General features: G+C 39.6%; 1 protein-coding gene and 1 long non-coding RNA gene across 3 annotated transcripts in view; one reads left to right on the top strand and one right to left on the bottom strand.

Moving 5' to 3' along the window:
- Positions 1 to 10,839, top strand: part of BEND4 (BEN domain containing 4) — a 29,033-nt gene extending 18,194 nt beyond the window's left edge. The window contains exons 3-5 of one of the 2 annotated variants that reach the window (XM_030492610.1): positions 1,325 to 1,416; positions 5,419 to 5,659; positions 8,965 to 10,839. In XM_030492610.1, coding sequence (XP_030348470.1) covers positions 1,325 to 1,416; positions 5,419 to 5,659; positions 8,965 to 9,182 — 551 coding nt within the window. In that variant the 3' untranslated portion in view covers positions 9,183 to 10,839. The remainder of the gene's footprint in view (positions 1 to 1,324; positions 1,417 to 5,418; positions 5,660 to 8,964) is intronic. The other variant, XM_030492611.1, reaches the window with a different exon arrangement.
- On the bottom strand, positions 3,574 to 11,942 carry LOC115610696. The gene is made up of 3 exons (XR_003992307.1): positions 11,931 to 11,942; positions 11,856 to 11,859; positions 3,574 to 4,068 (listed from the first exon to the last, which is right to left on the bottom strand). It is a non-coding gene; the product is annotated as an uncharacterized LOC115610696 (long non-coding RNA).
- Positions 11,943 to 12,262: the final 320 nt, after the last annotated feature.

Raw genomic sequence — 12,262 nt, 5'->3', positions numbered from 1 at the left:
CATAACCTCCTATGGCAAAGTGTGATGTATCAAGTGAAACAGGAGCAAATACACTGACGCCTTTATGGAGAAGTCAGCACTGAGTGAAATGACACAGGAATTTATTATTCACACCAGGCACTTTGCATGACTTCTGTATGCAGACTGCTGGATGTAACACCACTTAGCTTAAAGAGTCTGTTTTGCACAGAGTAAAGGTGTTTTGCACCCTGTCTGCCTGGAGAGGAGCATAGTTGCTGCACAGTGTGAATGCCCAGGAAGGAGTGCAAAATACCTGTAAATCCTACCTTGAGACGTTCTCAGTGATTTCAGTGCTTATTTTCAGATTGCCAGCTTATGACAAAGCCCAAAACACTGCATTTTTCCAGGTGTAAAGGCCGAATGTCAAGAAATAATATTAAAAAAATAGAACACAAATATTTTTTCTAGATTTTTAGCTGAAGCTATGATTATCTCTGAATATTTTACAAAAACAACCCATACGAAATGTGAGAGTGATAAGATACCTTAAAAATGATGCTTAATTTACTCTTGCACTAGTCAGTTTTCATGTTGGGTTAATATCTGTTTAATTCTCCTATGGTGTTTCAGGCTCAGAGGAAAAGCACTGTATCTCGAAAATACTCTAGAGTTAATCAGGGATGTGGCAGCATCTGCTTAAGAGAGACCCGTAATTGAATCATCCCCAATTAACCTATCACCTCAGCAGAAGGGAATAGGATGTTGGTACCACTACTGAAATGGATGAGAGTGATGGGAATAGAAAGGGGGGAGGATGAGGGAAAGAGAAATAAAGCAATTTGCCTAACACCTACTTTTATAACAAATTTGGGAGGAGGGAGGGAAGAGAAATTAAAGTATATGAATCATTAAATCTGTTCAGTATAGTTAATGAGACTGTAGTTTCAAAAACACTTGAGTGTATTTACATGTTAATCAGTGCATGATTTAGGTCCAAGAAATGGTTTCTCTTTTGTATGGTTGGGCTGTTTACAGTACTTACAGATTTTTTTCTTATTATCATTACTGCTGACCTAATTTGTATTTATATAATTATAATTTCAAACTAGGAAAAAAAACCTTTGAAAACTAGTGGTCAGAAAATAAAAGCAATGTCGGAGATTTCAACATAGGAAATACAACATCCATCGTATATTTATTGAATGAAATGTCTGCACAAATCCAAATGAAGAGTATTTCCTATCAGAAATAAATCTCACAGACATACAAAACAGATCCTGAAGAATACTGTTTGATTTAATATTATTGTTCTATTTTGTGCAAGACAGCTAATATACAGTAATTGCAATTTTTTTTCACGCAGTGCCCTGCCAGACTGTTTTAGATTATTTGAAGACTGTACTTCAGCATCACAACCAACTTATGGTACCACAGCCAACAGACCATCCGACTGAGGTAGTAAGCAGTGAAGACAAGCTACATCTCTTTATGTCTGACAATTCATTGAAAACATGTAGGCAAATAAATCAGTAGGTGCTGGAAGAATATATTTGCTAGTAAAAATATGTAAAATCTATTATTAAACTGTCATTCTTAGGTACAGTAATCCCCAAATGGAGGAGACTCATCACTAGCATAATCTAGGATGACTTCACTGACAGCACATAACTTCCTCCATTGGCACCAGCTGCACTTGCCTTGCTTTGGGTAATTTTTCTCTCGCCTTTCCTCAGAAACTCACTTTTGCGGGTAGAATTTAGGCTGGTGCTAGCCTGGTGAAAACTGCAGCTGGGTGGCAGTGAAACTGCAGTGAAAACTGCAGTGGCTGCACACAGGGGTTGCCAGTGCATGGGGGCTGCAGCCCATGCATGGTGGGTATCAATATGTCATGTGTATGGACACAGACATGCATGTGTATACAGTTAGTATAGCTCTGATGCAGCCCTAAAATGGTTAATGCTAAGATACATGTTTCCTTCATTTTGCAGAGCCAAATACAGACTTCAGCAAGTTTTTAGAGTGCTCTTGCTTTTCAGAAAGCAACCCAAACTAAATGTTGAGCGTTGACAATTTCATACTTGATGTGGAGTTTGGGGATTTTTGTAATTATGATCTGTTTAAAAGGGCTGCAGTCAAAAAGCAGGAAATTTAAGTCCTCCCCTTCTTTAGAAGGTAGATGTATCTATTAACTCTGGTGTAGTTCACATTAATTCTGCTCCACTGTGTTTCTATCCAGGCTTGTAAAGATGCCTCAAATGAAGTGGTTTTGTTGAGACTTTTCTAGTTTAGACTGTCTGCATTCGAGGCTCTTGCTATGCATGGTTTCACATATGTAGGGTATACATGTCACTACCCATTATTCATGCAAACAAAATCAAAAGAATGAACACTTAGGTCTAGTCTGACCTCCCTTTGCACATAAATGATATGTATGCAAGCCTCACATAGTCCAACTTACCGTAGTTCACTGAAGATACTTTGCAGCAGTTCAGGGTGTGCATCACTTTGCTCGTCCATTCAGTTTTATCCTGTGCAAATTGATACATACATATACCTATACTTGTGCATATACATATATATCATTAGCTGTTACCACTCAAATATATTTCAAGGATTAATTTTCCTTTATTTAATGCTTTTTTGCGTAACTAAAATTTTCAAGCACTGTAAAAACTGGGGCTGTTCTCTAACATCCCACATGGAATAGCTTCTTGTGATGTGACAGAATTCTTTATTCAATTAAACACATAGATGCTAATCTTTTATTCATAAGCTTAATTGTGTACAAATACAAGCATGAACGCATTTGTACTTTGGTTCTTCCTTCAGGGTCTGCTTATTTCATTTCTGGAAGGTTTTCTGTTTGTTTTAGTTTAATGACTGCTGGACACACCAAACTGCATCATATATTTACTGAGAATCTTTTGCCCAGAAGTGCTTTACTTTCAGAGGAGGTAATGAAAGTGTATCTATAGCAGGAACCCAGTAATTGTTTAACAGAGTAGCATAACACTATATCATGCCTTTGGAGAAGAATGAGGAAAAATAAATATCCTAAATTTCAGGGGGAATAAGAGAGAAGTATAATAAAATTGGGGCTGAGGAGATTACACAGAATTTATTACCTTCTCCTCAGTTAATCGTAATGTGAGCTCTCATGAAATTTAGATGTTGGGCCTTTCTGCACCCTATTTCCATCAGTGCAATACATTTAAACACAGAGGCAGCTTCTAGGATAGCTTGCTACTTAGCAAAGCCACATACGAGCATCCAACCCTAACACACATGAGCAAGCCTGGAGCCTTACACTGTGCCATTACGGGCTGCATTGCATTGCTTCTGCCTGCCAGAGCTTAAAAGCAAGGCAGTACCTACAGAGCTAGCTGTAGCTTTTACTTGTGCTGGTATCAATAAAAAAGGTCCTTTGTTCATTACAGTGTTTTTAATAAGAAAAAATAAATAGGATTCAGAAATCTAAGATAGGAAAATATTTTACTATATATAAAAGAGATGTGGAGCTAGTTGCTGAAAAAATAAGTAGCAACATGGGAAGCAGATGGTCCTGTGGCAGAACAAGCCAAGGAAATACTAGTGTCAGCTCCCCCTGAGATGGAGTGGTCACAGTTTCTTCAGCGTAAGCGTGCAATACCCCCAGAGAACTTTCCATGCTGTCCCCCTGCTCGTCTTCCTTCCCCAGCCTCTTACCGTGTTGGGAGAGGATGAGGAGCTGGGCTGAATGGAGGGTAACATTCTTTCCATGGCAGAGCTCCTTAGATGTATTACTGGCTTCCCAGGGGTGTGTGTACCTGGCAGAAATTAAAGCAGCTTCTTGAATCATGAATGGAGGGAAGGAATTGACCCTGGCCTTTTTGCAGTGGTGGGAAGAGTCAAGTGAAGTGAAAAGAGAAAGTCTCAAATGATAACAGAATTAGACTATAGTTGAAGGGTCTTTCTCTTAGGGATGACAAACTTGGATTTACAAGCCACAGGGGGAATGGAGAGTTTAAATGTTTTAGCTGTAGGGAGGGGCCCCTCTGACAGACAAAGCCCATCTGTTCCTTTATATTTTGGCTTCCTTTGCAGAGTTTTGGATTTGATTGTAGCCATCTTTGCCAGCAGTTAACACTGAGCTAAACAAGTAGCAGACAGTCACATAGGCTCAGCTCCCAGTGACACTAAACCCCAGCAGGTCGTGGTACCCTAAATCTTACAGATTGTCTAATGGCCTCCTCATCACAGTCTTCACTAAATTCTACCTTCCATATATTTAGCGAACTTGCAAAAAAGTTAAAAGCAAATACCTGAGGAAAAACTTCAAAGATGCTCTGAAGCTGTCTCCCAGGATGCTATAATAAATATATGAAAGGAGGCAAGGGTAGTTCTTAAAATAGTTTTCAGATATCAAAGATCTAGTAGCAATGAGGAGAACTTTGCAGCAGTTGCCCACAAGTACAGCATGTGGCTGATTGCCTCTGTTGAGCATCAGATCCATGTTTCTGTAGTTCACTGTGAGCTCCTGTCTAAGATGGGGGCTATAAGAAGATTTTACTAATTGGTCTTCCAGATTTATGTGTTTTAATAAAGAGGTGGAGCTGTAAAAGGTAATGAGTCTCCAAGAGGATGTGGTTGGGGTTTTTTGTGTACTTCAGTTATTTCAAATGTATTAACAGTACCATCATATGTTAATTAGGTAATGCTAAAATAGCATTTTATGGGCAAGGAGAATTAAATACAATTTAGGTACAATTGACTAAAGAGGGCTTATAAATGTGTGTGGATTATAGGAATCCCCATAATTAGTCCTACAGCATTCATTTAATTTTGGAATATTGAAGCACACAAATTATGAAGGTTAAAAGCAAAATTTCTTTCCAGATGACACGGTGGCATTTCTGTAAAGCTGTAATTTGAGTTAATACAGCATTCATTAATAATAATGAAGCATTTAGTTTTCATAGTTCCTTTATTTATTTTCTTTACATTTTTCACAGTAACATAACTGCTGTCAAGTTTCAGGTGTGTTCTACAGAAGTAATAAATTTATTATAAAAATAGACTAAAAGAGTCACGTCTGAAGTAAACTGTCAGCTGTAATGTAGTGATCCATTTGATCACACTCTTCAAAGACCCTTTTTATGCATTTTAACAGATTAAGAAGAAAGTTTATACTTAAATAGATACCCAGTCACTGATTCTTAACTCTTTTTAACCTGCTTGTTAAAGTGGAAATTATCAATAGCTACCTCTCAAAGTGTATTCCTTGTACCTCACCAGATTTGAGTTCTAGAAAATGGAAACGTAATTTTAAAAGTGCTCATCTCAGTAAGGGCAATTATATGTTCACTTCAGGATGTGTTCTACTGTCAGTATTGCAATAAAAAAATATTTTTTATTGCAACTGACATCTTTACTTATTTGCCTTGTAAAATAAGCAACGGAAATATTTCACTTTTTCAGGGGAGCAAGCAGTTGCTGAACAACTACCCTGTCTACATCACTAGTAAACAGTGGGATGAGGCTGTAAATTCTTCCAAGAAAGATGGACGACGGCTCCTTCGCTATCTCATCAGATTTGTTTTCACAACCGATGAGCTTAAGTACTCATGCGGCCTTGGAAAAAGGAAAAGGTCAGTGCAGTCAGGAGAGACAGGTCCTGAAAGACGTCCTCTGGATCCAGTAAAAGTAACATGTCTCAGAGGTACTGCATCTTTTCGCTCAGTGTCCACCATATGTGATCTCATTTCACCACATTGGCTCTGGCTCAGTAGAAGCATTGGGCTGACAGTTGCAGAACTAGAAGGGGTTTCACAGGCAGGTGACAAGCAGCCAGAAACCCTCCACTTTTTTTTTATATACATACATACATATATGTATGTATGTATTATATATGTGTTGGGCTTTTTTTAAATGGGAAAAAATGGGGCTGCTTATTTGAGAGAGGAAACAAATATGAGGGCACACGATACTGATACACTTGAAACAGCAAAGAAGGAAAATCAGACAATCCTGATTACACTCTTCTATAGTAAACCAACAGGGCATTCTTTAACAGAGATATCCAGCAAAATGGACCAAAGGAGTACTGATAGCCTAATGCACTGTAAGCCTAGGCCACAGTGCATCATTGGAGTTAAAAGCTAACCGAGTTTCATAATAGGTTTAAACATTTTGTAGAGCCAAGAATATCTACAGGTTAATTACATACAGAGTGTATACAAATGCATTGTCAAGGATTTAACTTCTTTTTTGGAGTACTGATGCCAAGTTGACTGAAAAAGTTAGGGAACAAGTTTGTCTCATGTTTAGCCTGAAAAGGCAGGGGAATTTTACAAGCATTTCACAACATCAGAGAGTGAGGATGTTGGACAATACAGGGAAAGGGTTCAGATTGAGAAGAATTATCTGTTGTGGCAGTTCGTTCTGTGGTTTCCTAAAATTGTTAAAAAGGCCTGGTACTGGGCTTTATAACAAAACATACAAAACAGGCCTTTTTAAAGCACAATTTAAAACATGTTTGTAGTATCAGTATCTGCATTTTATAAATGCATATGCTTAACATTAATGTATTTAATATTTTGTGAGCACATACATGAAATTTTGGTTGAACTGACTTCAAAAATGTTTTACTAATCATTGCAGTGTAAAAAGCTGTAGTTTGATTAGTCAATGATAAAAACATCTTTAGTTATCCAGCTGGAGTGGTTACATACATAAGACGGAGCCTCTTCCTATTTAGGGTAGAACACTCCAACAAGGCAAAGTTGATAAGACTTGTAGGTGCATTACACTGATGTAACCACGTGATGAGGTCAGATTTTACATACAGCCAAATTAGTCAAAGAGGCTCTTTTTTACTACAAAGGAACCTGTTAACCTGTTATATGATACTCTACCAGACCTTATATTTTATTGGAGCTTAATACAAGGGCAAGTCCATTGCACACCATAATGCACAGAGGTGTGGAATGAGATTCAGGGTCTCTGAGGTTCATAGAATAGTAAGGGTTGGAAAGGACCTTAAGATCATCTAGTTCCAACCCCCCTGCCATGGGCAGGGACACCTCGCACTAAACCATGTGGTCCTCTTGGATAATGAAGGCTAAATACAAATGCATTGACCATTTACTAAATGACTGTAAATTTCACCTAATAATTTATGCAGAACCAGAGTTAATACCCTTTTTTTCCTCTTTCTCCCCCTTGCCTCCCTCCAAGACTAACAGTAAATCCATCTGTAGATGGACTTTTGCTTATGGCCACTCTCCTTTCTGGGGTCCTAGACATACAGAACGTGTGGAACACTCCTTGGGAGAAGGAAAAGGGCCGATTCCCTTACTTTGCAGACGCTTGAAGAGAAAGCCAAAACAGTCAGTACCTAAGGACCAGTTAAGAAAGCAGAGTAGACAGCTCTCTTCTTTTGGGCTTTTGTGCATGGGTGGGAACACAACAACTTTCTCTGGTGCCAAGAGCTGGCTACTGGCTCCTACCCATTTGTAAGCCAAGGTAACAAGTGTCTGACTTGTAATTCTCAGCACATCCAATTATGCCTTATGCAGTACAAACTGCTTCTCTCTCTGCACTCAGAGTAGTTTAAACGTCTATAAACATTTTTAATATATTCCCACAACTGACTGATGTCTGGAATCAGCTTTAAAACAGCCTGGCATGCTTAAATTATAGCATTACTCCTTTACGTGGTAACCGTTTTCCTGAGAAAAACACCAGTCTGTGGAGCCCCATGTGAATGTAACTAGGTAGGAATTACTATTGCCTGTGTGGATTTCCAGAGAAATGAATTTAAAACTGAGATAGCTATCACTTGCAGACACACTGCTGGAGGAGCTATGCAAAAAATCATATCCTAATTGTCTAACAGATGAGATACCTTGCAGGCACAGGAACTCATGTGAAAGCACAGCATTCCCTGGTCTCAAGATGTGGTGACAGTAATGAAGTTACCTTATGCCACTTATTGTGCTGTTGGCTTGTCAACAGAAGAAAATAGAATGTAAAAATATCCTGGGACACACAATACCACATGAGGGAATAAGTATGTTACAGAATAAATAAGGAGCTCAGTTTCCATATGAGGTACAGTGTATCTAATATATCTAATAAGGCGCCCTCCCATTTAAAATTGTATTTGGATGTTTCAAAGTCCAAATACACCTATTTGAGCTATGCCTAGCAGTTACGACTCCAGAATTGGTAAGGCAACTTCTGCAAGTTTAGCATACTGCATGTCAAAGAATCTGAAAAATAAATTATGAAAAATGTAATCATCACATACGAATAGCTGTATGTGGAAGCAGCAGCGACTTAAATAGCCAAATTACATGCAGTACAATTCATTTTCTCCTGCATTGAAAACTATTGCAAGGCTCCCCAAATTAGCCCTTTCATCTCATTTAGCTATTTCTAAGGCCAATTTACTCTCTGAAAAATAGGTGTCAGATTCAGGAAGATGGAAAGAGAAGGACTTGAAATGAAAGACATTCCAAACAGACATACCAAATGAGATAACGGTAGTGACATTCTCAAGCAGGTTGTGGGCTACTGCAGCCTGCAGATGTTGAAGCAGCCAGCAGAGGGAGATCGTACAGATCCACCGGAGTAATCACCTTCAGATACAAATACACAACAGGTTTCAAATTAAACACATCCCAGTTCGTATTAGCTTTCACATGTATTGCGCACACTGAATCACAGCTGTGACTTCAAATTAGTTCTTTTTATTCCTGCAAGAAGGGATTTAATCTCCAGGTCCCATGTGTCTCATAATTAGCTCATATATAACAACACATACTGCATGTGGAGAAACACACTTGTACACAAATAACGTAGGTCCAAGTGGCATTATCATGGCATCCCCCATAAAGCTTTACTTCTACTTAAGTAGAGCAGTAATGCCCCCTTTCTTATCTCCCATGAGCTTTCAACACCTGGCCAATAACGGGTGCTGCAAAGACAAGTTGTTTTTTATCCTTGCATGTTTTCCTGCAGAGTTCATTAGGATGCACTGTACTTCCAACCCGGACTGGTGGATGCCATCTGAAGAGCAAATAAACAAGGTATTCAGTGACGCAGTGGGACATGCTCGTCAAGGGCGTGCGGTGGGGACTTTCCTTCACAATGGGAACTCATATTATGAAGGGACTGACCATCCAGGGTCGCAGGATGAAGTCTTCAATAGAGGTATGCAAGACGGATCTGGTGATTGATGGCAGTGAGAAGAACCTCCTACAACAGTAGCAACCACTTAGTTTAGGAGAGACTATTTGTTAAACATACTTACCCTGCTGTCATTTAAGAGTCCAAAGCATGTTTGAACACATACTGCATACATTTCAGCTTCTCCATCCTAACATGTCCCAGTTAACAGAAAGAGATCAATTTCAAGACCTGCTGTATGGGACTTCTCAGTGCCTGTTATTTCCAAATCCTTCATAGCACCCTCAAAGGGAAATTGCAGTTCATTTCATCTAGTTCTAGAGGAAAGGTCATTTAAAAACTATAAAGATGTCAAAAGAAACAGCAGTTACTGTCTCATATGCCTATTGATAACAAGCCCAGGTCTGGACCCAGAACAGCTGGGTACAATTTGCTTTCCCTGAGTAGGAGATGAAAGAACAAGTCTGCACTCTTACAATAAAAAGAAGAAATGGTCTCCCATTTCCTAACAGAATATAACATAATTATAAATGCTACCTTAAAATACTGCACGAGATGGAAAATTCAGGGACTTCCTTTAGCCAACTCTGCCAGGAAATTAAGCTTCCCAGGTAAAACAGCAGTGTTCGTCAACAGCAGAGTCCTCCAAAGACCCAGAACAATAACAGGCACTTCTAATAGATAAACATTGCTTTGTATATCAGGTAGACACTATATTTATCTAGATTTCTAGGGGATTAGAGTTGATCATGACAGTTTTCATTAAAATAAGATTGCTAAAACCAAATTGCCATTTCAGAAGACAGGTTTTGCTTTGTCTGTTCCTATTCTGCAGATGTATTATGTAGCTTCAGAGGCTTTAAATTGCCTTTTCTTGGTTTTGCTTTCATTTATGTTTTATACCCTTCCCTTGAAATAGATGAGGCAATGAGCTGGTCTAAGAGTCAGATGCTCAGCGATGCATTCAGGGAAGGGTTGGGTAAGAGCAGCATAGTTTAAACTTCTGTTGTAAGTAAACAGGGGGTCCAGATTAAGCAAGCTGTTAAAAAAAGAACTGTGCTAGAGCAGAATTCACAATGGTGCACAACGTTAGAAGCAGATACTGACTTTAAAATAAAATAGAAAACAGTCCACTGAAAAACTTAAATTTTAAAGGCTTAGGAGTCCACTGTCCCTCCAAATTGATGCACTCCAGAAATACACAATGCCAAAGAAATAAAACCCTTTCCACGTTTTCCATCTCTTTACCCTTGTCCAGTCTCTCAGGCCAGCGCTGGCATCCTTCCTGGCCTGAACCAGCCCTGCCTAAGGCAACATTTCCCCACTGGCAGGTACAGGGAACTGGTTTTTGGAAAGAAAGTTCACTTCGCTTTTGACCATCCTTAGTGCTACCTCATCAGTGGTGACTCTCCTGAACACATATACTCCCCAGCTTTCCTAACTGCCTTGTGCAAGCCACGAGAGAAGCTATTGATTGTTCCTTTTACCCTTCTCCTCTCCTTCTGATCTCCCCATGTGCTGGGCAGGGCAGGAGGCACCCAGCCCCTTCCTCAAAGACCAGGAAGGGCCCTTTGGGGTGCAGTGCTCCTCTAGCTCTAGCCTGACCATGGATGGAGGACAGAGGCAGTCTTTCAAAGGTTAGCTCACCCACACAGTAGTTTCTTCCTGACCCCTGCCTCCTCTTTGCCTGCGGTTGTGACCAGTCTCTCATAGGCAGCCTGCAGGGCATCTTGGAACACGGGCTCCACCATAAATAGGACCTCGCTCAACCAGGATATGCTTTAGGCCCTTAAATGTCCAGTACCTCTCAATTCATATTATTTTTGGTGATTTTAAAAAGGGGGTTGAAAGGCACGTGCCTGCCCCAGGATAACTCATTTTCTAAAAGTGAATGAGCAGTTTAGTCATGACCTCACCAGGCCAAGGGGTTTGGGACAGCATCCCTCACTACAGGCAGGAGGTGACTCTTTGAGCAGTCAACAGTGCATGGTGGCCCCTGGAGGAGAAACTCAGTGTATAAAAATGTCATGGTACAGATATCCTATAGTAGCTTTTCAGTGTTGAACTTACACTTTTTTTAGAAGAACTGTAATGAAGATGTTACATTGCTCCGATGGCGTAAGTCTTGCTGGTCTATGTTTAATGTGGTGACACTTGCCAGAACTACTTGGTAAAACATGTCAGAACGTGTGAGTCAACATTCTACTGTAAATTTGTCCACAGCGATATGTATCATGCTGTATTTTTGTAAACATTGTGATGGTTTCCTTTCAAATGTTTAATCATATGAGATTAAAAATACAAATGCTTCATTTTTAACAGTCACAGAATTACTGGGCTGGGCAGACCTCTCTCAATAACCTAAAGATACGCTGACATAACTAGTAAGCCTAGCTTTATTTTCAGCGTAAAATGTGTAGCCAGCATCCTGGGACCTCTCACAATCCTCTACTCTCATACTGTGCAAAATAACCAAATGTATAATTTCATCCTGAAAGCCACTTTGGCACGAGAGATGGCTTTGCAGGTTTGGATCTTTCTTTACAGACAAAAATTTTGCTCTCAGTTGCTTATGCGCACTGGCCAGTGACATGAATCATAGTCACAGACAGGCATTAGCAGACACCAGCTCATCTTTTTTTTGTTCACGCTTGGGTTTAAAATAACAGAGTACGACAACTTTCCTCAGTTGTCTCTTTGGTTTTAATTGCCATCATGGACACTTGACTCTTGACCCATCCATTTCATTTAAACAAAAATAAAACCCAAATCTTTCACAACAGCTTATTCCAATTAACTTGTTCATGAGGCATTATAAATTCATACACATTGAAGTGTCTAAATATCTGCAAGAGGTTAGGCATAGTAGTATGGGACCTGAAATAATAGATAGTACGTAAGCCCTTGCACAGCGAGATAGCCATATTTAAGCAGTGTGCTTTGAAAGTCATGCATCCCTTCCCAGCTCTGGATGTAGACAGCAGGTGACAGAAGGAAACCGCTATCTATCATGTCACTCCAGAAAGTCCCAGGAGAATAGAGATTCTTGTCTTACCCTTCCATACTCTTTAATCTTAACTGTCATTTATGTATCTGCCTTCTCTCAAACTTTGTGTAGCAGTACTGCACG

Source organism: Strigops habroptila, chromosome 7 (genome assembly GCF_004027225.2).
Source record: "Strigops habroptila isolate Jane chromosome 7, bStrHab1.2.pri, whole genome shotgun sequence".
NCBI lineage: Eukaryota > Metazoa > Chordata > Aves > Psittaciformes > Psittacidae > Strigops > Strigops habroptila.
This window is presented reverse-complemented; position numbering and strand designations above follow the sequence as displayed.